We start from the raw sequence: 27,558 nt of genomic DNA on the forward strand, positions 1-27,558 counted from the left end.
GATATGCTGAAATTATCCCAAATTTGGACACTGGGGGCCCCTTCAAGCGGGTCTTGTTTTCCATTTGATATGACGCCACTGATATGACTGAATGTTCCCTTGCTTCCTGGAACGAGGAAACACCTTCAGCTTGCTTTATTCTCTTCCTGCCCAGACCGACTCCAAGCAGCCCTGCTTCTATTTAGTGGGGAATGACATTTGGGAGGGGTACTCTCTTCTGAGGCCCTGTACCTTTCTAATTGCTTGGAGGTACAGGTGTAGGCCTGGCTAGTTTATGACCAGTGACTGGCCTTGGCAAGCTTGTTTATAGATCATGTGGGTGAGAACGATTGGCACTTGGCTGTGACAACGGACAAGCATGCTCCAGACTGGGCTTCCCTAACCCTCGAGGTGAAATATGTTCTCCTATTCTGAAGCTTCAGGGTCACTGCTGTAGCTCTGTTGGGATACTCACACTTAGGATTAGTTGTAATGCTATGCGAAGTACAAAAGTCCTGCAGTGTGATGCAAGAAGAAGGAAGGCCACGTGACTTCACAGGGAGGGGATGACTGGGCGCTCCATGTTTAGAGCCCTCCTGGACTGTGCCCTGTGCATCTCCTCCTCTGGCTGGTTCTAATTTGTATCCTTTCACTGTGATGAAACTGTGAGCGTTAAGTATAGCACTTTCCTGAGTTCTAGTTAATTACTGAGCCTGATGGTAATTTGGGGGCATACCCTGTGCCTATGTGAAGTTGAGGAGAGTCTAGTGGGGGTTATGCCATGTAACTGCTGAGCTGTCTGAACTCCTTCACACCTACCTTATAACTGTGTCATATGTATATAAATGTGTTAAACATGTATGTGTGTTCACATCTATATTTATACCTTTATCTTTTATTGTCCCTTCATATCCTTTTAGGAAGTACATTGATATACAGTTTACATAAATATTGCCATCCAGTTATAAAATGATACAATATACTTTTGAGTTATTAAAAAGTGGGAAAATATGAAATGCATGTATATAAGCAGGGTCTCCAGAGGGATCTCAGCAAGTGGAGAGAGTGGGAAGTTGCCCTAAAACAACGGTCTAGACAGAGAAGATGTGGGGAGTGATGGCTAGGGTGACCCTGGCTGGAGAAGGCTTCAAAGTTTTTGCTTGGAGGTCCAGTATTTTCATATTTGAAATAAAACCCTTTTCTCTTGATTATAAAAATAACATATGCTTAAAAAAAACTGAAAATAGACAAAATTGTGACAAAGAGAAAAACATCCATAGTCTCAACATCCAGGAGAACTACAGTTGCATTTTGGTGTACTTCATTGCAGCCTTTATGCTGACGCTTCTTCTCTAAATATGGCTGAGCTCCTACTATAGAAATACTTTGAATGGTCCAGAATTAACACAAGGACAGGGAATTATAGTGGTTGCAATTCTCACTGCCAACTCTGTTAAACTGAGCACAAGAAAAACAGATTAAGGCACAATATTTCTATTACTCTTGATGCTCTTTTCACTTACTGTCATTAAGAATCTCCTTTTTAACAGTATATAATATTCCATTCAATTCATGTACCACCATTCACTTAATTTCCTTTGGTGGGCATATTGTTTCCCCTTTTTTGCTTTATTTTAAATAACAATACAATAAATGTTATTGCTCATTTTTTTTTCTATATTTCTTTCTTTCAAACAAGTTCTTAGACGTGGAATCACTAGATCAATGGTCATAAATTTTTCAAGGCTTTGAATACGTATTACCAACATGCTTTCCGAAGTATCTGCACAAATTTGTGGTCCCTGCCAACAGCATCTGAGAGCAGAGAGAACAGATTTTAAACTTATACTAATGTCAATCTGTAATGAAAATCAATTATGAAAGACATTCTGCAGTTTCTTTTTCCTTGGTAAAATTCAAGGAGGATTACACAATGCTTAAGTAATCAACAAAAATTACAAGTTCTTATCTGTATGTTTTGTTTATAGAACAGTGTTTTATGGCTAACAGGACACATGAAAGGCTGCTGTCTCCCCTACTCACCCACATGCAATGGCACATCCCGATGGGGCGTACGCACATGCCATCACCCACGTGCAGGGCATCGTGACTGCGTGCTCCTGAAACACAGCACACACCGTGCTCAGAACAAATGAGGGCGCTTCTACACAAGTGTCAGCTTTTAACAAGGAAAATGGCTGAGGCATCTACCAAATTACATTCCAGTTGCAAAGGGGTTGAGACTGGTGAGGAGACTCAGCTCTCCAATAACCATCTAAACCTTATATCATATATTCTATGAGTGAAAAATCTCACCGAGCAAAAAAGTATCCTTAACATCTTCTTTCTTACTGCTATACTCCCCCTGTTGTTCTGAATGAATACTGGGGCTCATTTTCTTTGAAAAGACTATCCAAATTTCATTTCAGATATATATGTGTGTGTGTATGTGTGTATATATATACACACACACACACACTTCATCTTATTTACTCAGATGCTATTTTTAAAACACACTCTTGACTTTTTATATGTGTAAGTTTGTTTACTTGCGAGTGAGTATATGATAGCCTCTGTCCCCTGTGGGTCCTAAACCATTCCAGGCAGGAGTGTGGGTGAGGGTGGGGAGGGGGAGTGGAGGGAGAAAAGGGAACCAGTAAAATGGAAGCACTAAGAGGACATGAAAGTCCTCGGATTCTGGCTGGGGTCTGAGTCACCCGTATTCTCCTGCATACGCAGATAGGCAACCAAGGCACACTTAAAAAACTTCTGTGGCCTTACTTCCCTGGGAGCCCTGGGCCCTGGTCCCGGTCCCAACGCCAGCGATACGTGCGGCCACACAGGCTGGCCGTCGGATCCACCTCAGTTTCCCTCTCCACCTGGCGAGGCGGAAGATGGGACTAGACGGTTTCTAAAGCACACTCGAGCGCTGGTCTTCTTTCCTGTTATGATCCTCTGTGTTTTTGTGGGGAGACATTGGCCCTGATACTCCTGTCAAGATTCTGCTGTCACTCCCAGTCTAGCAGCCCTTTGGACACCATGAATAGCCTCAGGGTGTCACGAAGGAGGTGAGGTGGCCACTCTCAGCACAGGGCATGCAGCCCTCCTGCTGACCAGCAGTGACGACACGCCCTGCCAGGGGCCTCCAGTGGCAACACCGCAACTCCCCAGAAACCAGGCAGCGTGTGCTTCCCACCATGCTAAGGCCTCCGGGGAAGGGTCCCCACTCCCCACTCCTGAGGACGCTGAGGAGTGCTGGGAGAGGCAGGGCGACATACAGGGAAGCCCTCTGCAAGCTGCTATACTGTCATCTCTGTCATTCCCCAGGGGTGTGACCATTTAGGACTTTGCTCTACAAGATGGTTCTTGAATGGCTGCGATCCAAAAATCTACAAATAATAAATGCTGGAGAGGGTGTGGAGAAAAGGGAACCCTCTTACACTGTTGGTGGGAATGCAAACTAGTACAGCCACTATGGAGAACAGTGTGCAGATTCCTTAAAAAACTGGAAATAGAACTGCCTTATGATCCAGCAATCCCACTGCTGGGCATACACACTGAGGAAACCAGAAGGGAAAGAGACACGTGTACCCCAATGTTCATCGCAGCACTGTTTATAATAGCCAGGACATGGAAGCAACCTATATGTCCATCAGCAGATGAATGGATAAGAAAGCAGTGGTACATATACACAATGGAGTATTACTCAGCCATTAAAAAGAATACATTTGAATCAGTTCTAATGAGGTGGATGAAACTGGAGCCTATTATACAGAGTGAAGTAAGCCAGAAGGAAAAACACCAATATAGTATACTAACGCATATATATGGAATTTAGAAAGATGGTAACGATAACCCTGTGTACGAGACAGCAAAAGAGACACTGATGTATAGAACAGTCTTATGGACTCTGTCGCAGAGGGAGAGGGTGGGAAGATTTGGGAGAATGACATTGAAACATGTAAAATATCATGTATGTAACGAGATGCCAGTCCAGGTTCGATGCACAATACTGGATGCTTGGGGCTGGTGCACTGAGACGACCCAGAGGGATGGTATGGGGAGGGAGGAGGGAGGAGGGTTCAGGCGAACACATGTATACCTATGGCGGATTAATTTTGATATTTGGCAAAACTAATACAATTATGTAAAGTTTAAAAATAAAATTAAATTAAAAAAAAAAAAAAGATGGTTCTTGACCACACCAACTGCCCATTATGACATTTAGTGAACATGTTCAATAGTGCACAATAAGGATGCTGTTGAGACAGATATGGGTTTTCTTTTTTACACAGTGAAAGGGACACTGTCTTTCTAAGTAACTATTGGAGTCCATATTTAACATACAGTACTTGTTACTGTAAATGCCGACACAATGCAGGCACGCAAGCTCACCTACACATAGATTCTGCCCTTTCCGTTTAGTTAATAGTCTAAACTTAGGCCTCCTTTGGAGCAGTGCATGTCTATGCCAGACTTGCAAGGGGCTCAGACTCCATGGCACCCCCATGAAGTGCAGTTTAATCCCACTGAAGTCTCAGCTCCCCACCCACCATGGGGTCTAGTGGGAGACAGAGAGGGAAGAGAAGACTGGGGATCTGGTATCTCTTCTCATCCATCAGAAGAAAAATCATCAACACAGTAGCAAGTGTGAATGGGACAAGTTTCTGGGCCACACTCTTTCCTGTTTCCATGTCAGCCTCCTCATGCTCTTCTCCGGGCCAAGGGCTGGATTTGAGAGGAATGAATGCTACAGTGGGCTGCTGAGCCATCTGAACACAGATGGGCTTTTGTGGAGTTTACACCCCCAAGTAGGCTCCTGAGGGCCAGGGAAACCACTAGGGTGATGCTTGGAGAGGATGAGGACAGGACTGGGATTCTGGAGTGCCTCAATCCACCGGGGACAATGCCTTACCTTGTTAGTGGTGAAGGAATCCCACACGATCACTTTCCCATCCTGGAGGAAAAGAGTAAAGAGTTCAACAAACTAGTGATCACCACTGGGGAGATGGTGGGGGCAGGCGCAGCATAGGGGCGGGGAGGGAGAGGTACAAACTGTTACACTGCTAGATGCCAGGGGCTGGGGGTGGGCTGGGGAGTGGGGAGTTAAGTGTTTAACAGGAAAAGTTTCAGTTTAGGAAAGTGAAAAATTTGGGAGATGGATGAGGGTGAGTTGCACAACCGAGTGAGTGTACTTAGTGCCACTGCACTATGCAGCTAAATCTGGTTAAAATAGTATGTTTTATATTATGTGACTTTTACCACAATAAAAAAAAAACATTTAAAAAAGAGGTACAAACCATTACGTATGATATATTGTACAACATACAGAATATAGCCAATATTTGTAATAACTATAAATGGAGCATACAACCTTTAAAAATTGTACATCACTATACTGTACACCTGTAACATAATATTGCATATCAACTACAAGAGAAACAAAACAAAAACAAAAAAGAGCAAACAGTTTAAGAATCATCAACAAGACAACAGGTGAACTGCTCAGAACCACTTGGAAAACCCGAGCAAGTGTCTGGACAATTAAGACCCTACAATGCACCCTTGAGGAAACAGGAATAGATGGGGCTACACTTCCCAGCCTGGTGCAAGGCTCAGTTCTAAACCCTGCATCCCTTGCAGAGATACAATGACAGAAAGCAATGCTCAGACACTTTTTTCCTACCATTTATAAACCAAGCACAAACTGCTGGTAAACTCCCATCACCAACATACCCCGGATGTCAGTGAGTTCACTAGGATGAGGTAATCCTGAAATGACCTTCAGATGCCTAACAGCCACCAACAGTCTCCGTCTCCTCACCCTCCCCACCAGTCTCTCCTCTCTACCACTCACCTTGGAGTCCACATTCCCTGTAGGAATGTATAAGAGCCTCACACCACTCCTGGTCTCCCTACCCTGTGTGGAAGCTGTGGAGCAGTTCTGAGATCAGTCTGACTTCTCCAGGTGCTCAGGAACATCCCCTACCCTGACGTTTCACACCTACCACACCTATGCTGCAAACATGGGACTCACACCTATGATGGTGGGGACCCGAGTGGGCAGCTGTTCAGGAAATGCAGATCACTTCCACAGACCTCTGGGCTGGCGATGCCACGGACAACGTGGCCATGTTCACTGCAGTCACTGCTGCAGCCCTCACTGGGGGTGTGGGGAGGGGCTATGATCTCATCCATTTAATACAAACTCACCAGAGATAAACCCACATGAGCTGCAGTCCCTACAGGGCAGTCATCTGCCCAGAACGTGGTGTGCGGGTGGTCCAGGCCCCCAGGCTCTGGCCAGCAGTGGAGGAGAATGGCTGAGTAGATTTCCTCCAGCACATGGGTGGAGGATGTGCAATCCTCAGGGATGGAGAATCTGCAGCCTCTATGGTAGGCTGGATTTTTTATTAATCACTCAAGCCATCTGGAGCCAAATCTGGTAAGTGAGGCGGATGCCACTTAGGGACACCAGCAAGGTCTGATGAACTAAAGTGACACAGCAGCTTGCTTCACTTCATCTGATGCTGAGATCATGCTGCGTGGGCCTGAGGAGTCATGGTCAAGGTCAAAGCCGGCAGCTCAGAGTCTTTTAAGACTCCTAAGCACGTTGGTTCTTCTAGTCTAATTTCTCTGACTAAAGGCCCAAACACAAAGTTTGGGTGGATTAGATACAGAGCAGAGAAGAGAGCTGGGGGTGGGGTGGGGTCTGGAGCTCCTGCTTGCTGGGGTGGGGGTAGAGACTCGGTGCATCGCCCAAGTCAGCGCTCCCTTCAGAGGCTTCCTCCAGCGCACAGGTGGCCTGCCTGGCCCCACCACCCACCCACTGTGTGCTCTGGAGAGACAGAGGCACCCGTGAGGCTAAAATCAGTCTCAGAACTAAATGTGGTCCCTCCATGAGCACAGATGTATACACCAGGGGCCTATGCACCTGGAGAGATTGAGCCTACCCCAACCCCACCCACACAGTCAGGCGGATTAATCTGCCTTTTAGGGGAGAAAGGCTGCTCTGAGTCACTCAGAGTCTGTTCCAGGGCCCTTCTGCTGCTCCCCACCTTCCTCCCACCTCCATCCACCTCCAGACGCCCTCTGCAGTCTGGGTGGATGGATGGCGTGAGTCAGCGGTGCCGATGCAGCCCTCCTCCCCTCCCTCCCTCTCTAGTAAGAGCGGTACAGAGCGACAGAAACCCAACATATGGTGTTCTTTCAAGGATTAAAAAAAAGTCTAAAAGACTAGGCAGCAACACAGACATCTGAACAACCTCTTTGTAAGATGGAGCATTTGGGAAAAATAAGCCTAGAAAGAAATGCTCTAAAATAATACTGACTATGACAGGGTGGTAGGAGTAAAAACTTCTCTTTGCTCTCATTTCCAGTAAAATACATAACCAATAAATTAAAAAGCACATGCAATGTGATATACTAGATCTGTAGGTAATACAGGAGATTAATAACACCTGTCCTATACCGTACTGACATGGATATTAGAGCTCATGGATTATTTAGAATATGTACCTCCCTGGTGGTTCAGATGGTAAAGAACCTGCCTGCAATGCAGGAGACCCAGATTAGATCCCTGGGTTGGAAAGATCCCCTGGAAAAAGGGAATGGCTACCCACTCCAGTATTCTTGCCTGGACAGAGGAGCCTGACGGGCTATAGTCCATAGGGTCGCAAAGAGTCAGACAATGACTGACTAACACTTTCACTTTCCCCCCCCCGTTTTAATATTTATAAGGGCTATAAACAAAAATCAAATTTTCCTTTGAAAAAGCTGGACTAAAGGAAGCGGCAGGAGCCAGAAGCTAAATCAGCCAAAAAAATATATGACCTCAGTGTGTGGTTCAATGCGTGTAACACCAACATAGACATAAAAAGCACTAAGTGGTGTAGTCAGCCTCCTGAGAGACATGTCCTTGTCCAGGCCCCTCCCTCGTTATATCAGGGTTGGTCTGTGGGACCAGTGGTATACAGCAGAAGGGAGGGAATGTCACTGCTGAGGCCAGGTCATCAAACACAGCATGGCTTCTTCTTCTGTCTCCTTCTGTTGCTGTGGGAGGCCAGCTACCGCGTCATGAGCAGACCAATGGAGAGGTCCACACAGTGAGGAGCTAAGGCCTCCAGCCAAGAGCCAAGTGAGCGAGCCATCTTGGAAATGAACTTCTGCCTTAGCCGAGCTGTCAAATGAGTGCATCCCCTACCAATGTATTGACTGGAACCTTGTGAGACACCCTGAGCCAGAACCATCCCGCTGAGCTGCCCCTGACTCCTCACTCTCAGAAACCATGTAAGATACCAAATATCCACTGATTAAGTTGCTAAACTTGGGGGAAACTTGTCATGCAGCAGTTTAATAATACATAGGCTGCAAAATCAATGATGTGACCTATATAAGGTGACTGACAAAAATTATATTTCACAAAATACACAGTTTAAATGTGTTACTTAAGGTGTAAAAATTGCTAAACTCTTAAGCTGAAAGTAGCCAAGGGGGCACTTCACTTATGCCCTCAACTTGGGGGGAGAAAAACATCCTAATTTAAAAATGCTTTCCCTTACAAATAAGACCATGAAATATGCTCAGGAAGAAAAACTTTTGAATGGTTTGTCAAACAGAGTTTATAATATTTTAGTTACTGCCAATTGCAAATCTACCCAAATTAGTTAAGTTCTCAAGCATGCCAGAGAATTCTTAACGAGGTAACTGGTGCCCTTTGGCAAATAGGCAGAGTCATAACGTCCTGAGAGGGTTTTTGAAAAGGATGGCTCCTTCCCTTCAGCTTTACAACCAGAAGCATGCCCACCATCACCCGATGGGTGTGACGTACCTGAGAGGAGCTCACGAGCCTTCTCTTATCCTTGCACCAGTCCATGCACAGAACCTTGTTCCCGTGGCCTTTGAGGGTCCTTCTGGTCTTCATGACAAACTGCCCCAGGGCCTCCACGCGCTCAGCCACCTGGTGCACTGCAAGGACAAGGTGCGCTCAATCCCGTGACCAAGGACCAGGTCTGAGCCATACACTGAACAGGAGGCTGTCAGGGCTCTTCCTCCTGCACTTTACCCTCAGGACTCGAGATGCTCTCTCTTTCAGGCTCAGCCCCCATAGCTCAGTGGGTGAAGAATCTGCCTGCATTGCAGGAGACACGGCAGATGCAGGTTCCATCCCTGGGTCGGGAAGATCCCCTGGAGGAAGAAATGGCAACCCAATCCAGTATTCTTCACTGGAGAATCCCATGGACAGAGGAGCCTGGCAGGCTACAGTCCAAAGGGTCACAAAGAGTTGGACACAACTGAGCAACTAAGCACACACAAAACACAGAAGGTAGAGACATGCTGTCATTTTCCGTGGGCTTCAGACTCTATGTTTATAACTTACGTAATATCATATATCAACTATGCTTCATCAAAAAAGACCCTATGTGTTTCAAGGCGCTTGCATCCATATATGCATGCTGAGGGCCTGAGGAAAGGACTGCCTGCTATCTGCAAAGCTTGACACAGAATCCTCCCACTGAAAGGCCACAGCTCTGCAATTCAGGGGCAGGCAGTGGAATGAGGTCGCTACTCCCACCGATGGGCGAGGAGGCTGAGGCTCACAGAGGTTATCCGGCTAATACCAGTTCATACAACTAACTGGGAGCGAAGAAGGGGCTTGTGGCTCTCTCACCGACTCCTTTCCAGTCACAAGGACAAATGACCTTACAGAAACCGCCCCATCGGGTGCCAGGATGTGCCTCCACCTGCTCAACAGCAGGCCCGTGTGTCCTCTCTGGTCCCCCCACGCCTGGCTCAGGCCTGGGATGTGGCTGGTGTCCCCTCCACATGCTGTTGGAAAGAACGAATTGACCAACCCAGCAAACAGTACCCCATGGATTTACTGAAAGCTTACAATGCCGGCAGAGATCAAGGCAACATTCTATGGGTCTGAACCCATGAGGTGCAGGAGGTATGTACACCAGGAAGATGCTCCAAAAATCAATCCTTCAGGGGCTGGGACCACAGCCTTTATCATGAGGTTTAGGGAGAGCTTCTGAGGGGTTTTTAGAAATGCAGTCAACTGACGAGTCTTAAAAGGAGACAAGTTCACATGAAACAGAAGAAAGGGCCCCAGAAGCCATCTGGTCCATCCAGTCATCGAGGTGGTGGGGGAATCACATGGCATCTGCCCCTTGCTGCACTTGCCTCCCCCTTCCAGGTTAGAGGCTGTGCCTGGGCTCCTCACCTCATCTCTGTCGCTCTTTCCTCCACACCTCTCAGCTGGGCCTTTTTTCAGGCAGGTGGGGAGGAGAGAAGGGGACATTCTAAGCCAGGGGTCAGCCCCAGGAAAGCTGTAGGGTCTTGGTACAGACAAAGCATCTGGGGTGGAGAGGGACAAGGCACTGGCCCCTTCCTTCCTCACTGGGGAAGTGCCCACCTCCCTCCCGGGAAGCCCGGACCGAGGGGCTGACCCTGCAGTAAGCCCTGTGACAACAGTGCCCCTTCTTGGGAAACCCTTCCTTCTTCCTTCCCCTCTTCCCTTCTCTCTCTCTAAACACTTTCGTGTATAGTTCCCCAAAACAAGGAACTTTCTTACATAACTACTGTATAATGATCAGAGAACAGACACAACCCTATGTCTAATCTATAGACCTTACTGAGACGTTCTCCATTGTCCCAACGATATCACTATAGCAAAAGAAAACCTAAGATCACATGTTGCATTCAGTGGTCATTTTCTTTTGTCTCCAGTGATTTTGTTCCCCAGCTGGGCTTGTCTGACGCTTCTTCCAAATGAGCTTTGGGTAAAGGACATCGGCAGGAACACTGCGGACCAGAGATGAGGTCCTCCCCGTGCATCTGCCCCACCGGGAGGCGTCTGCTGTCTGCTGGTCCCTCCCCAGCGGTGCTTACTCTGATCACCTGGTCAAGGTGGCATCTGCCATGGTGCTCCACTGTACAGTTACCATTGTGCCTTTTGTCATGAAAAAGTACTTTGTGGGGATGTACTCTGAGAGCACATACATATCATGTTACCCCTCAAACTTGAATATCCCACTTTTAATATCCATTAATGATTCTTGCTTGAACCTGATTATTACAATGGCTGGCAAGTGGTGACTTTTCTAAATTGTTCCTTCTGAAGTTTTCAGTTGGCCTTCTAGTATACAGAGGAAGGTTCCCTCTTCCCCAGTGTATTTATTCATTTATTTACATTAGTGGGGAACTCATGGATTCTCACTTAATTCAAGAGGTTATAATCCTTTGCTACTATTTATTTGGATGCCCAACTGGGCCCTGATTTGCTCAGTGGGAGCCCCATCAAACAGCAGAGACCTTCCCACACAACCACATCATCCTCTGAGAGCATCTTCTGGCAGGCTCATGTCCCCTCCATGCCCTGGCCCCAGAAGCAGCCACTTCTCCAAGAAGTCTTGGTTTCTTTCAGTTGTCCCCTTTTTTATGATGAAAGAAAAGAGTACACAGGTTAAAAGTCTTTGTGAAAACCCAAGCTGTTAAAAGTGCTTGCTAAACTATAAAATGCTACATGAATGGGCAAATAAAACACCATTGCTTCTGTTAAAACACCACATTTTTTATTGCCATAAACAGCACATTAGTCTTTTATGGCAATGTTCTTCACAAAAACATACAGAATGCAATTTAAAAGCAGACAGAAGTTTTCTACTTTTTTACAAGCCTTTTACACAAGCTTGCCCCAGAGCTGTGAGCATATCCTAGTTGGTATTTCACTTTGAAACTTCGTATCTGTACTAGCGCTGCTTCCCTCCGTTCAGCATTAGGGCAATCCTAGCCATTCAATGTCCCTCTTACCAAAAAAGACTCACCAACCAAAATGGGTCTCCTTACATAACATGAATTTGAACACACTCCAACTTATTAATTATTTTTTCTCATGACATTTTCTCTTCCTATACACAGATTCACTCCCAACCCACTCTATCCTGCTTCTATCTGCCAAATCTCACATTCACTAAATTTGAGTTAAAAAAAAATTTTTTTAATGACATTAAAAACAAAAACCTGGAAATGAGCTGAATATGTCCTGTAAATCTTTTGTGGGAGCTTGGTTCAGGGCAGATGGGGTTTCTCCTTTGCCTTCTGATGAACTACCCCTTCAGGATTTAACTTTTTCTTGAAAAACAAAAAAGAAAAGAAATGATGAAGACAACCAGCTGGTTTCTATAATAAGAACTTCTAGAATATAATGATAACCTGTGAAGAAATTCCTCTAGAAGGTAAGTGGCAGGAGCATGGGGAGCTTTCTGCTTGGATCTCCTTGGAGCATGCACTGGAGCAGAGCCGTCAGGAGCCTGGGCTCTAGGTCACAGCCCCGTGCAGCTGCTCCACATCCATGAGCAGGGGCTCGCCTTCCTGCAACCTCATTTTCCTCATGGGGTTGTTGGCAAGACTATTCCAGTCAGGCACAAAGGAAGCACACTTAAAATATCCTTGAAAACAAACACTGTGAAATCAATTATTAATATAGAACATAAGTTTAAAGATGAATGAGGGGTCTTAAACAGGAAAACAGAATTATTTTTTAAATGATCTTGATTAACTTTCTAAATTTTGCACCAATATACAGTTTCTGTGATGGCCACAATTTGGTAGAAGATGAAAGGAATCAAGCAAGAAAACTTAAACAAAGCTAATTTGTAAAAACTCATTCTGTCATCCCACCCCAAGACAAAATGGGGTGGGATGTATACAAAACCCTCAAACACCTGGATGGAAGGAAAATATTTACAATCACTTACCTCACTTATGTTTGTAAGAGATTTTCTAATTGCCCCCAAACCATAAATTGGGCTTCTCTGGTGGCTCACATGGTAAAGAATCTGCCTGCAATGCAGGAGACATGGGTTTGATCCCTGGGTCAGGAAGATCCCCTGAAGAAGGAAATGGTAACCCACTCCAGGATTGTTGCCTGGGAAATCCCACGGACAGAGAAGCCTGGCTGGCTACATAGGGTTCATGGCATTGCAAGAGAGTCTGATACGACTTAGTGACTAAACAACAACAAAACCATGTATTAGCCACAGACAAAAAACCTCCTCTCAAATCCCGAATTAGAAGTTGGAAGGGTTAAATTACGTATGGTAGAGCCTTTATGATGGAATAATATGTGATTTTAAATCATACTTTTAAATACTGACATTAAAAAGAACTATAAAAATGATACAAGGGGCTAGTCAATTCACTGGGTTCAATTAAAACTAGGCTCAAACGAAAAACCAACTCAAACTGTACCTCGGACAATTCCAAGCATGCTTATAAATATATACACAAAAGTGAAAACATAAGCTATAAAACACAAGATACTAAACGTGGTTACCTCTGGGTGGTGGGCTTACGGATGATGTTTTTCTGTATTTCTGAATCTGCTACAGTGGCATGAGCTTATGATGACAGTCTTCTAGCAAGAGGAAGGGGTGGGGAAATGAAAGGCAGGTTTGCTTTCTGCTCCTTCTGACCTAATAGGCCACACACACAAGAGCCAGAAGCAGATTACTCTGCTGGGAAACTCACTTTTTTAAAACTCAGTATACATAGCATATTTCCTCAGAACATGGAAAAAGTCAACCAATAAATTTGCTTCACACCAATCCAGAAATATGGTTTTCCTAACATGGGAACATCAGAATAGTCCAAGGCTACAGCCATAGAGCTTTTGAGATAAAACCTTTCACAATGTTGTATTTAGAACAGATAGAAAAGGGAATAGCACTGGGTGATAAACCCTGTGGTTTCCCATATTTTGCCTGGATTTGTACCTAGAGATGTTACATAAGTCTCTTTTTTTTGAGTTACTCTGTTCCTAGACAAAAACAGAATCTTCCCTTAAGGGGCTGGAAACCTGCATGGAACCCCCACACAGGCCCACGAGACCTTCACACATGTAGGCTGAAACGAACACAGCCTCCCTCTGGCTGTCTGCTTTCAGCCTGTCTTCCAGATCATTTGTCACTTTAATTTCAAATTAAGAACTCTTTAGAGTTGAACTCTCTCCTTTTTTTCCCCTTGATCTTAACTCTCATTCCAGTATTCACTTTTGATGACAAAAGCAGTAAATACACCAATGGGTATAAAGTTAAGAGTACCTCTACATCCCCCTCTACTCCCCTCTCTGGAGATAACATCTCCCATGCGTCCTGCCACACATTTAATGCATATACAAGCATCTCTTGTTTAAGTTAATAAGACCATGTTGTATACACTGTTGGGCACTTTGGTTTACTTACTTAATATTGACAACTTTCAATATACACACAGACTTAGTTTCCTTTCCCCTTTTTAATGTGAATCTCAGCTTTCTGAGAGATGGCCTAGCATGGTGAGGAGGAGAGCTACTAGGAGCCTGGTGTCTATTCTGCGTGTGTTCTGAGAGTAGCTGGATAATCTCTGGGAAAGCCCTAAGCCTTTGGCTGCTTCTTCATTCACAAGGAAAGGGGAGAGGGGTGTTGGGAGGGGAAGAAAACTTTTTGTGCTCGAAGACTGAGGTTGAAGCAGGTGACCCCTGTAGTTTTAAGAGTTGTATGATAGCCACATCCCCCAAAGATGTTCACATCCTAATTCCCAGAACCTGTGAATATGCTAGCTTCTGTGGCAAAAGGGACTTTGACGATGTGATGAAGTTAGGGATCTTGAAATGGGAAGAGTATCCTGGATCATACAGGGGGGTCCAATGAAATTAATTACAAGGGTTCTTATAAGAGGGAGACAAGGGGTCAAAGTCAAAGAAAGAGATGTGATGACAGAAGCGGAGTTGGAGTTTTATGGAGCTACAAGCCAAGGCATGCAGGCAACCTCTAGAAGCTGGGAAGACAAGGAATGGACTCTGCCACAAAGCCTCAGAAGGAACGCAGCCCTTCTCACCGCTTTTAGACTTCTCACCTCCAGAACTGGTAAGAGAATAAATTTATGTTGTCTTAAGCCACTGTGTTTATGGAAATTTGTACAAAAGCAACATGAAACTAATACAAGCTGTCACCTCACGGTTCTAAAATGCCTGAGAATCAGGTGAGGAAGCACCTACTCAGGGGGGAAAGTCATCAGAAGGTCATGAGAAGGTGATGAAGGGGAGAAGCAGGAGGGCCTGGAGGAGTGAGGGGAAAGGCAGGGCAGTGGCACAGGGCCTGGGGCTATGGAGTTTGATGTAGGCTGGCTTGCCCTTAGGTCACCCATAAGAACCACTTCCTGTAGTTAAGAGTTGGCCCAGGCTTTGACCTGGGGATGAGGGTCCAGCGGTATGGATGCTGGTCTGAGGGTCAAAGGGAAGGGAGCTGAAGAACTGAATCTGGAATTAAGTTCACTTTCCTCCATGTTTATGCTCTAGTTTTGTTGTATTGACTTTTTTAAGGCAAGAATTTGGGCAAGGTAGAGCAAACAGAAGGCTGACCAACTGTTGCAGTTTGCCCAGGACTGAAGGTCTTCCCAGAATGCAAGGCTTTCCATTTTATAAAATCGAGAGTCCCAGGCACGCAAAGATGACTTGGTCACCTTGGCTTATGGCTTAAAGATCCTTCCCAGACCAGGACAGGGGCTACAGGGTCACCTATAACAACACCAAAACACAAACACACACACACTCAGGAAGAGGCTGAGAGACTGGAAGTGGGAAGAACCCAGCGACCCAAGATCAAGGAGATCTCTAAGGGAGAGGCTGCGGTCAGAGGAGCTGTGCTGTGATTCCAGGGGTCTGTGATGGCGTGAGGGGCCAGTATCTGATGAGGGTCACCCTTGTGGATCCTGAAGACGCCAGGGATGGGACAGGGCTTAGAGTCAAAAGGAGGACTTGAGCCATGTGCCAAAGTCCTCAAGAAAGGAGGGAGCCTGGCTGGGAGGTCGGGAGACAGTAGAACAGAGGTGAGAGGGAGAGGGAGGTCAGCTGAATGCTCAGAGCCTCAGTGGAGCAAGGGTTTAACATGAGAGTGAAGAGAAGTGGTCCAGAAGCTGCAGAGGGAATAAATGGGACCCTGGCCACATGATCTCTGATCTTTTCTACTCAAAAATTCTGCCATATACAGGTGGGGATAAATCCTTCTGCTGTGGGCTCATGATTTGACCCCGGTTTCTGAAAGCCCTGCATTTTGGGCAGGACAGGGGTTTCCTGTTGAAAAGCTGCATTGTAACCATCTCTCTGTCTCAGGCAATTTACCAGATTCACAGAAAAGGCTGAAAAATATCCCAGTGGGCAGCCTGTACTGTTGAGTAAAAGAGTTTCCAGAGAATGCCCTCTGCACTGAGCACTAACGTATTTGGTAAAACAAACAAACAACAACAATAAAACAAATTGAAAGTGAGGCTGGGCTGGAATCCCGGGTCCTCTACTTAGTAGCTGGGATCATTTGGTAAATCCTTTCACCTCTTTGGGCTTCCCTAGTGGCTCAGACGGTAAAGCATCTGTCTGCAATGCAAGAGATCTGGGTTCGATCCCTGGGTTGGGAAAATCCCCTGGAGAAGCAAATGGCAGCCTACTCCAGTATTCTTGCCTGGAAAATCCCATGGACTGCGGAGCCTGGTAGGTTGCCATCCATGGGGTTGCAAAGAGTCAGACACAACTGAGCGACTTCACTTTCACCTCTTTATGCCTCAGTTTCCTCATCTGTAAAATGGAGACATCAGATGACCCAGAGGCACTAACACCTCGGGGTGATGATGCTCGGGGCATCATCACTATTGTCTGTGGAGCATAGGAATTTGCAGAGGGAAATGGGACAGACCCATCAGCCATTCCCTACTTCTCTGATAACAGAACCCAACTTTGTTTGGGGATGGCAGCCTGCCCAGCTTACTTCCTTTCTCAGCCTCCCTTGCTGTAGCCATGTGACCTAGTTCTGGCCAATGAAGTACAAAGAGAAATATGTTGGGGAGAAAGGAGATTTATGAAAAAAACTTTTGCCTTCGTGAAAAGAAGGAGAAACAGAGGCTGGTGCCCACATTCCCCCTTCTTCCAGCCCTGGATACAAAGGTGATACCTGACGCTGTGGCAGTTATATCATAATCACAGGGCAGACACGAGTGCCTTAAGCAGTGGAAAGAAAAGAAGCATGGGTTCCTGATGACACGCTGGGCACCTGAACCAAAGCAGGCGACTGCCTACCCTGATTCTTGTTAAGAAAAACAACTCCCTATTTACTTAATTACTTTGGGGATTATAGCTAATTGTAACTGAATATATTTCTAAAAGATATAGGGGCTCAGCTTACCTATTTAAAGGAGGTCCCTACAAAGGCACAACATGTTTGAGATTCAGGTCATCTACTTCTATCAAGAGGTTTGTCAAAGAAAGGAATCAGGTGCTGAAGCACCTAGCACTAACCTCATTTTTTTTTTCCAAAGAGGATGCAGACAGGGTGGTACCAAAATGGCAGGAGCACAACGCTTAGATGTGCCTGAGGGTGCCTTGGGAAGGTCCGGCTCAGCAGAGGAGCTGCCACTCTCAGGGCTGAACAAGAAGCAGATAAAGCCACTTCCCCAAGCCTGGCCTTAGCCCAAGCCCCGACAGAGTAAAGGGAAGCCGATTCCGCCAGGAATCATGTCACCGGGCTATTTAATTGCTCACTCATAAAAATCACAGAGCTGGTTCTGCATTATGGTCGTAATAATGTAAATTTATTTAAGACTGCTGCTCCTCTTTTATGCCAACCACACCGCATCCAAACAAAAGCATCTTAACAACCTCAAATGAACGAAATGTTTGCGTTTGGTAAGCCCCTCTGCTTCCTTTCCCTGTTTCCACCCTCAGATTGGAAAAGTGAGATTTTAAATCAGAGTCTGGTTCCTTACAAAAGCAAAACTGAGAAAAAACAACAGTGATGGAGAAAGTAAAATGACAACCGAAAAAAACCCCAAACCAAACCCCAAACCAGGAGTTTCCCCTAGGCCGTGTCCACAAGAGCTCGGGGCGCTTGCCTCCCCTGACAACCCCCTACACCCCGCTCTGCTTGGGAACGGGAAGAATGAGATCAGTTTGCTTCGTCCAGGCAGGTGATGACGATAACTGGTCCCACGATCCCCCGTCAGGAGGACAGCGGCCAGGAGCTGCTCCGCCCAGAGGCGGGCTGGCTTCCGCCAGCGGGCGGGGGGCTCTAAGAGGTGCTGGGAGCCCGCGAGGGTCCGGCTCCGGCCCCCAACAAGCGCATCCGGGGGATCGGGCTGCGTCTCAAGCGGCGCCGGGGCGCCGGGCCCTCAGCCAGGGCGGCGGCGCGGGCCTGACTCCTCCATCCTGCGCCCCCGCCCCCGGACCCGCCCCGCTGGTCTCCTTCCCACCGCCCGCCTCCCGGCGCGCAGCCCCCGCCGCGGCCCGCACTCACACTCCACGTCGTGCAGCTTGGCCCGCTCCTCCTCCAGTTTGCCCTTGAGGCTCTCGGCCTCGCTCTTGAGCGACGCCAGCGTCTCGTTCTCATGCAGCCCGTCGGCTGCCATCTTCGCGCGGGGACGCGGCGGGAGGGAAGCGGGGATGCGAGTTAGCAGGCGGCGGTGGCCGGGCCGGCTAGCGGGCGCCCAGCCGCCACCGGCGCAGCTCCAGTCGCCTCCCCGAGCGCGCCCCGCCCTCCGCCGCGTACGCCGCCGCTGAGAGCCCGGCTGCGGAGGCCGATCCTCCTCCCTCTCCGCGGGCCGCAAGAACAGCGCCACCTCCGCGCCCCCGCGCCCCCGCGCCGTGCCCCCGGCGACGCTAATGTTAGCGCACAGCCTGCCGGCACGCAGGAACGTTGTGCCCATTTTGCTGGTGGAAAAACCAAGGCTCGGAAGTGATAAGCGACTTGCTAAAGGATGCGCAGTTAGTGAAGGCCAGGCTGGGATTCCAACCCAGAACTGCTCCTGCTCCTGGGAGTTTGGCGAAGTCCCAATGGTAGAGCCCTTCCAACGCCCCTTCCTCTCACCTCCCCTGTTTGGGACTTAATGTTTAGGTGTGCCTGAGGGTAAAATAGGAAAAGGAGTTCGTCAAGACTGTATATTGTCACCCTGCTTATTTAACTTATATGCAGAGTACATCATGAGAAACGCTGCTGGAAGAAGCACAAGCTGGAATCAAGATTGCCGGGAGAAATATCAACCTCAGATATGCAGATGACACCACGCTTATGGCAGAAAGTGAAGAGAAACTAAAAAGCCTCTTGATGAAAGTGACAGAGGAGAGTGAAAAAGTTAGCTTAAAGCTCAACATTCAGAAAACTAAGATCATGGCATCTGGTCCCATCACTTCATGGGAAATAGATGGGGAAACAGTGGAAACAGTGTCAGACTTTATTTTTTGGGGCTCCAAAATCACTGCAGATGGTGACTGCAGCCATGAAATTATGAGACGCTTACTCCTTGGAAGGAAAGTTATGACCAACCTAGATAGCATATTCAAAAGCAGAGACATTACTTTGCCAACAAAGTTCCATCTAGTCAAGGCTGTGGTTTTTCCAGTAGTCATGTACGGATGTGAGAGTTGGACTATAACAAAATTTGAATGCCAAAGAATTGATCCTTTTGAACTGTGGTGTTGGAGAAGACTCTTGAGAGTCCATTGGACTGCAAGGAGATCCAACCAGTCCATCCTAAAGGAGATCAGTCCTGAATATTCATTGGAAGGACTGATACTGAAGTTGAAACTCCAATACTTTGGCCACCTGATATGAAGAAGTGACACATTTGAAACGACCCTGTTGCTGGGAAAGATTGAAGGGAGGAGAAGAAGGGGACCACAGAAGATGAGATGGTTGGATGGTATCACCAACTTGATGGATGTGAGTTTGAGTAAGCTCCAGGAGTTGGTGATGGACAGGGAGGCCTGGCTGCAGTCCATGAGGTCACGAAGAATTGGACACGACTGAGAGATTGAGCTCAACTGAACTGATACAAAAATAAAGCTAGTTCTGGCTTCTGCAAAGCTCTGGAGTCTTTGCCCGTTCTTGGTTTTGCTCTTCTCTTATTCACTACAGAATCAAGTCCCTGTCCTGGGGGGGCAGTCAAAGGAAGTGATGATGGGGTCAGGGACTCACAAGGACCCAGACTCAGGGCTTCAGAGCCCCTGATCAGTGATCTCAGACCGGTCGCTTATGACGGGTCACTCCACCTTAGAATGAAGGGCTGCTGCAGTTCCCTCAGGGAAGCAAATTAATGACTTTGTGGCAAACTCAAGCATCTGCGCTTTGCAGTCCCTTTCGTGCCAGGCACTGTCCCACTGCTTTACATTAGTAACTCAAAACAGTCACCCTGTACCAGGCACTGTCCCACTGCTTTACATTAGTAACTCACAACAGTCACCCTGAAGGAGCACTGTTGTCACCTCTGTTTTACAAAAGAGGCACAGAAAAGTGAGATGATTTGCTTGGTTCACTCTCCCAGAAACAATTTCAGAGTCCTTAGAACAAAATATTAAGAACACAGGCTCTGTCTACATTCCACTGCCTGGGGGTCAATCCTGGTTGTGCTGTTCGGCCTTGAGTGGCTTACTCAGTTTCTCTGTGTCTCAGGCTCCTCATCTGTAAATGGGGAGAACACCTTCCTCATAGAATCCTCATAAGGAGTGACTGCGTAGAGCATTCAGAGCAAAGCGTGGCACACAGTTATGTGCTCCTTGATATTATGAAGGCTACCTGGTACATGTGAGCAATTAACAGGAAGTATGAGACCGTGGGTCATGGGGACACCTCTCAGAAGGCCGTCTCAGAAAGCCTGGGAAAAGCAGCATCGTCATATCACCTCTTCAGGATTTCATGGCCCATCGCGGGATACGTGTGCCTGACTCAGGGTCTGCGTGTTCGTGAAGACCTGGGGTGAGTGGAGCTTCATACTGGAGTGTGCCCTCTTCTGAAGGTTCTGTGTAAAATAACCCCCAAACATCCTCCAATCTAGGGAGTTTACCATCTGGAGAGGAAGCCAAGGAATGCTTTAATGTCTGGCAAGGTTTGCAAGGGCTTCCCTCATAGCTCAGTTGGTAAAGAATCCGCATGCAATGCAGGAGACCTCACTTGGGTTCCTGGGTCAGGAAGATCCCCTAGAGAAGGGAAAGGCTACCTACTCCAGTATTCTGGCCTGGAGAATTCCATGGACTGTATAGTCCATGGGTTGCAAAGAGTTGGATGTGACTTTCACTTTCAAAGTTTGCTAAGTGCCTTCCATTACTTTGCTGTGCACTGCTTTTTTTAAAGTGTAAGTCAGAAAAGTTATCTGCTACATTTCAGCAGTGGTGGAGTTAGAGGGTTGCCCCATCCATGAAAAGTACCCACTGGGGGCTGTGTCTACACAATCCCAAACACCCGGATTAAAAAGTTAGCTGTTAGTCATTTGGAGGTCTCTATAGTCAAAAGAATCTGTCTGAATATTTGGGAACCTTCCAAGTGCTCGTGGTGGAGCAGATGACAATCCTCTGAAGAACATCTGCAGGCAGGGTTCTGACCTGGGAAGAATCTGTGATGCTACAGAGGACCTGACATCTGGGATTCTGGGCTCCAATCTGTCCAGGGAATGTAGTTTCAAGTAGAGAAAGATTAACACATAGTACTGCTCCAGGATGGTAGGGCCACCAGAAAGCAGGTTTAAGAACTGAGTGTCCTCAGCTTGCAGTGTGCAGATCCAAGTTTAGAACAAAATGTGCTGCAGGTAGAAGCCCATCACAATGAACCTGAATCCTGTGACATCAGGATTACTATACTGCACCAAACCCTGTGTGTCCCCTTAGGCTGCTTATCTGCCATTTGCTTTACAGGAATAATTTTTTAAAATGTGTTCACTGTTAGGAGTTATAATGTGACCAAAAGGATGAATACGGTTTTCCCTTCAGTTGGATAAAATGTGAAAGTTATCTTTCCCCACTTAGCTAAGTGTCTCGGTTTTTGTTTTCTCATTGTGTCCACGATGGAGATTTCCTACGGAGCCTGTGGGAAAGTGTGCTTTGCCACTTGTGACCAGGTGGGGGCTCCACTGAGCTGCGCTGCTGAGGACAGCTTTGCAAATCCTCTGAGACAGGACTCATTCCTAGAGCCTCAGCCAGACTGTGGACATTGCTGCTACAGGATTTGAAGCCTGTGCAAAGCCGTCTCTGGTGAAGACTGATTTGTATACTCTGAAAAGTGCCAGGTTTTTGGTTCAGTCCCTACCCTGGCTGAAGGCTTAGGTCCAAGGAACAGTTTTCCTTGAGCTTGATTTTGCTCATAACTGAGGCCTATGTGCTTCAGTCTTCAACAGAGCTGTTCCTAGGGACAGCTGGCACAAAGCCTTTGGGAAGGTGCTCCCTGGCTGTTTATTTACCAGAGTCCCTTTTAGCTTGCTTGTTTGCCAAGCCAACTAGGAGAAGACAGAAGGAAAAAGCATTCGCTCTAAAAAATAATAAGCTGAAACATTTATTGAGTACTTTCTCTGCTGAGTATTAAACACTTTATAAAATAAACTCATTCTTCTTCCTCCCTAAACCCTGAGATAGATGCAATATTGTTGTTTTCTGATGGGAAAACAGATCTCTTGGCAGAGCTGAGATCCACTGGCACAAGGCCCCCGAGGAACATAACTGGGAGTTGAAGCCAGCCCATCAGACACCAAAGCTCACATCCTAAAGCCTCACACTGTACTGTCTCACTCAGCCTGGGTGTGATGCAAATGTTCGTGTGTGTACCCTGATTCTATGGCAACCCACCAGTCACAGGACCCTCACATTAGACATTATTTAAAGACAGGTAACGACGTAAATGTTTTTTTAAAAAGCGGCACTTACAATTTCTACACATAGTGAACAGTAGTTGAGCTGTTCAGATTTCTTGAAAACTGGTCTCAGAGCCCGTTGTTTGAAGCATCTGTCACAGGAGCCAAATACGTTAACTAAAAAGGTCTGATCCATATTTTACCCCAGCTGACGCTGGAAAAGAGGGAGAGAAAAAAAGGGAGGTGTGTGTATGAGAAAAGTTTCACAAATTAAGAAACAACCTTTAACAAGCTCTTTAGTCTCATTTCTCTGATTTCTTGGGCATTTCATAGCAACTGAAAGTATTATGAAACAGTCCTAAATATTTTATCAGTTCAGTTCAGTCGCTCACTCGTGTCTGACCCTTTCCGACCCCATGAATCACAGCACACCAGGCCTCCCCGTCCATCACCATCTTCCGGAGTTCACTCAGACTCACGTCCATCAAGTTAGTGATGCCATCCAGCTATCTCATCCTCTGTCGTCCCCTTCTCCTCCTGCCCCCAATCCCTCCCAGCATCAGAGTCTTTTCCAGTGAGTCAACTCTTCGCATGAGGTGGCCAAAGTACTGGAGTTTCAGCTTCAGCATTGAGGGCCTAGAGGAGCTATTCCACGTTCAAGGTGAGGAGGGGCGGCGGTGAGGAGATACCCCTCGTCCAAGGTAAGGAGCAGCGGCTGCGCTTTGCTGGAGCAGCCGTGAAGAGATACCCCACATCCAAGGTAAGAGAAACCCAAGTAAGACGGTAGGTGTTGCAAGAGGGCATCAGAGGGCAAACACACTGAAACCATACTCACAGAAACTAGTCAATCTAATCACATAGGACCACAGCCTTGTCTAACTCAATGAAACTAAGCCATGCTGTGTGGGGCCACCCAAGACGGGCGGGTCATGGTGGAGAGGTCTGACAGAATGAGGTCCACTGGAGAAGGGATTGGCAAACCACTTCAGTATTCTTGCCTTGAGAACCCCATGAACAGTATGAAAAATATTTTATAATGGTCTGCAAATTTTTACTTTCTACTGTTTGTTCATAAAAGAAACTTTGTACTAGACTTTAATAAGCTTTGTATTAACATAGATGTATTTTGTATTAACTTTGTATTAACATTAGCATAAATGTAAAATCAACTTCTTGGGCTGAAAGCAGAGCAGAGAGCTAGATAAAGTGACTTGTTAGACAAAGCATGCGTCACCCTCCCATGCAGCTTCTCTTTTCTTTCTTTCCTTTTTTCCTCCTTTCTTTCTTGTTTTCTTGGCCATACGTGTGGCATGTGGGATCTCAATATCCCAACCAGGGATCAAACCCTCACCCCCAGCATTGGAACCATGTAGTCTTAACCACTGGACTGCCAGGGAATTCCACAATACAGGTTTTTGTTGACTTTTTTTAAAAAAAGAAAGAAAAAGAGAGAGAGAGAAAAGGGGAGAAGGGGTGTGTGTGTATGTATGAGAAAAGCCAAAGGAAACAGCTTTTTAAAACCTCATCTCGGGACTCCTTGGCGGTCCGGTGGTTGAAGCTCTGCTCTTCCACTGCAGGGGACTTGGGTTTGATTCCTGGTCAGGGAACTAGGATCCTGCATCCCGTGAGGTGTGGCAAAAAAACATCAACTCATCTTCTCGTTATCATGGTAGTTGCTCAGACCTATACATGCAAATAAAGTCTATGCAGTTAATTTGTAACCTTCACTTCATTACAACATGATGGGTCAACACCAGCTCATTTATTTAATCAGTAAGAAAGTGTCAGACAATAGACTTTCAGAACAGACATGGACACAATGGATCTTTGCAGTACAGTATTTTAATCCTGTGGGGCCTTACAATGTTGTTGTTGTTCTTTAGTCTGTAGGTCGTGTCAACTCGTTTGTGACCCCATGGACTGTAGCCCGCCAGGCTCCTCTGTCATGGGATTTCCCAGGCAAGAATACTGGAGTGGGTTGTCATTCACTTCTCCAGGGGATCTTCCCGACCCAGGGATTGAACCCACGTCTCCTGCATTGACAGGTGGATTCTTTACCACTGAGTCACCAGGGAAGCCCCTTGTAGTAGATTCTGTAATTTAAAACTTAAAAAAATTCTCCCCTCCAGATGAACTTTTGGAGTAAAGATTAAGTCAGAAAACCTGGAGCCTGACCCCAACCAAGTAAATGTGGTATTGGTTCCCTGTAAGGAACACACCTCATTCATGAAACATTTGCCAGTCACAGATCCAGGGGTCACTGCCTGTCCACCGAAGTCAATAGACAGGCCCAGGTCACTGAAGGGAGGGCAACCTTGAGGAAACAAGCATTTGTGCTAAAGGGTGGGGTGCTGGCTGACCCAATCCTGGCCCCACTACTTGGGCAAGTGACTTCACCTCTCTGCATCTTTGCTCATCTGTCAAATGGGGATCTTAGCATCTGCGGTGTCAGGGGAATTATGAGAGATAGCACATGAAGTATTTAGCTCAAGGCTGGAATACAGTGAGTGCTCCATGGATGTTATGCTGCCCTGTGAGTGGCTACAACAGCAGAAGCTGTGGCAGCGGGAGAAAGGAGGGGAGTGGGGATGAGGCTGGAGGTGAGGAAAAAGCAGAGAGGAGTCTATGGCCACAGTTTAGATGAGATGAATCCTGTACTATGGCAATGCTGTGGGATGGACTTGGACCATGCTTCCAAAGGAGAGGGAACTGGACTTGGTGATGTTTGGGGAAGAGGGGAGGGAGATGTCTAGGATGTCTCTTAGGTTTCTGTTGGAAGGCTGAGGGGTCGGGGCGCCACTGTTGGAGAATGAGGACCAGGGGGTGAAGGTGGGAGGGGACAGCCATTGTAGCCACGCCAATTTAATACATGTTCCAAAGGGTGGGCCATGTCAAGGTTCAAAGAAGAAATCCCCTGAGTATAAAGAGCTTTGGGGGCACTAGCCTGAATGTTTGAACAGAGTCCAAATTGAGAAGGATGTATTTGTGGGGCAGGTGGCAGTGGGGACACCCCTGGGGGGATGTCTACCACACAGGGGTAACCATGGGGCTGGGGAGAGACCGGGGAACTCATGAGAGGGCCTGTGAGAGGCCCTGACCTCTCACAGCCACCCAGGGAGGGAAGCAGGACATCTGTGTTACCACAAGGGAGATACTGAGGGTTTAACAACGGAAAGGTCAGTGATGGAGCCTGAATCTGTATGCAGAGGAAGTCCACGACCCTTACCACAGAGCCAGCACCATCACGCTGTTCTGCTTTGTCACAAAAAGAGAGTTAAAGAATGGGAAAGGGCCTGCCCACCAGGGACTGGCCTGGGGTGGAGGCCTGGTAATGCTGCCCCTGCCTCCCCCACCCCCTGCCACTGCCCAAACCTGCCAAGGTGGCCAGTCACAAGGTCGTGCTCAGGACTCCGAGTAATAGCATTAGGAAGGTGAGCCATGGGTTTTCAGCAGGGAGTGACGTCATTCAAGTGGATTATTCCAGCATTTGCACTTCTGCAAGTAGGTCAGAGAGAGAGTGTACAGCAGGAAAATCAATTAGGTTAAGAGACTGTTATCAAGTACTGGAGAAGAGGAAATATGCTCTGGACAGAGTAGTAGCTGCAGGAGTGGAAGGTGAGAGAAACCCCAGGAACTAAATGCAGAAGGAATAGAAGGACGACTAGGAATTATGGGAGATTGACTCCCACCAAGAGAGAAGTAGAAAAATTGCCACACAGAAAGACAAATATCATATGATATCACTTATATGTGGAATCTTTTTTTTTTAAAGGAACAAACTTATTTATAAAACAAAAGCAGAGTCACAGATGTAGAAAACAAACATGGTTACTGGGGGATGGGCAGGAAGATACATCGGGAGATTGGGATTGACATATACATACTACTGTATATAAAATAGGTAATGAATAAGTACCTACTATATAGTACAGGGAACTCTGTACTCTGTAATGATCTATAGGGGAAAGAATCTAAAAAAAGAGTGGATATATGTATTTGTATAACTGATTCACTTTGGTGTACACTTGAAACACAAAATTATAAATTAGCTATACTCCAATAAAATTTTTAAAAAATTGCCAATATTCCAAATCTGGATAAAGACTATTCCTATACTGAATTTTATATTTTTTTTCACATTATAAAAGATGTACATGTTCATTATATATAATTGGAAATAGAAGGACACGAAAAAGGAAAATCTGTCATCTACATGCCTTGTCCTAACAAGTAACTGACCTCTGTTAGCATTTTATGTTTTATTCTAATATCTCCATAGGCATCTATGAGTACACATTAAAAAAATTGGAATTACATGCCATATGCAATTTTGAACTTTGGTTTTTTGCGTAATAGCGTTTTCATCTTCGCATGTTGTTGCATATTCTTGGAAAACACCAATTTTTAAATGGAGACCACAAGTCTTGAGTCATATCCACCGTAAATTATATTGTATAGCTAGCATTTTAGATCCGGTTGGTTGAACATGAGCAAGCAACAAAGTAAATTTGGAAGATTATAGCATTTTAAAACTATAAACGTTATACATGCTCATTGTGGAAAATTTGGAAAAATCAGAAAGGTATAAGGAAGAAAACAGTCACCCATAACCCATTGCCCAGAGACTCCACTTCACATTTTAGCTATGCAGGAATAGACTTTTAGGACCAGGAGTCATACTGTTCGTGTGCACTCTTTACATCCTGGTATTTTCCATTTAGTTTTTATAACATGGGCTAAATTTAATTTTAGTACAGTCTATTGTACTTATTGAAAATAATCATTTTTATGATGAGGGAACTTTTCACAGCTAGAGCAAAAGCTTCAGTGGGCACTTTGACAAGAAAAAAATAAAAATACCCCATTTTAACAAATTCTGACATGAGATTGCTCTGCAGTAGGAGTTACCTAACCCTAAGCCAAGCACAAAATTTCTTTGAAATG

General features: G+C 46.2%; 1 protein-coding gene and 1 long non-coding RNA gene across 4 annotated transcripts in view; both read right to left on the minus strand.

Annotated features, from left to right (window-relative positions):
* The window catches only part of GNB5 (G protein subunit beta 5), a 32,664-nt gene extending 14,129 nt beyond the window's left edge, over positions 1-18,535 (minus strand). For 2 of the 3 annotated variants that reach the window (XM_086320965.1, XM_086320967.1), the window contains exons 1-4: positions 18,300-18,535; positions 8,810-8,946; positions 4,895-4,936; positions 2,023-2,099 (exon numbers count right to left, since the gene is read on the minus strand). In XM_086320965.1, coding sequence (XP_086177091.1) covers positions 2,023-2,099; positions 4,895-4,936; positions 8,810-8,946; positions 18,300-18,411 — 368 coding nt within the window. In that variant the 5' untranslated portion in view covers positions 18,412-18,535. Of the gene's footprint in view, positions 1-2,022; positions 2,100-4,894; positions 4,937-8,809; positions 8,947-9,043; positions 12,010-18,299 lie in introns of those variants that run through there. The other variant, XM_086320966.1, reaches the window with a different exon arrangement.
* Positions 11,209-12,139, minus strand: LOC147364463 (uncharacterized). Its single transcript, XR_015134490.1, has 2 exons — positions 12,004-12,139; positions 11,209-11,414 (listed from the first exon to the last, which is right to left on the minus strand). It is a non-coding gene; the product is annotated as an uncharacterized LOC147364463 (long non-coding RNA).
* Positions 18,536-27,558: the final 9,023 nt, after the last annotated feature.

The sequence above is a fragment of the Bos grunniens genome, chromosome 10, assembly GCF_055505025.1.
Source record: "Bos grunniens cultivar Pamir isolate PY7600 chromosome 10, Bosgru_T2T1.0, whole genome shotgun sequence".
NCBI classification, from domain to species: Eukaryota; Metazoa; Chordata; class Mammalia; order Artiodactyla; family Bovidae; genus Bos; species Bos grunniens.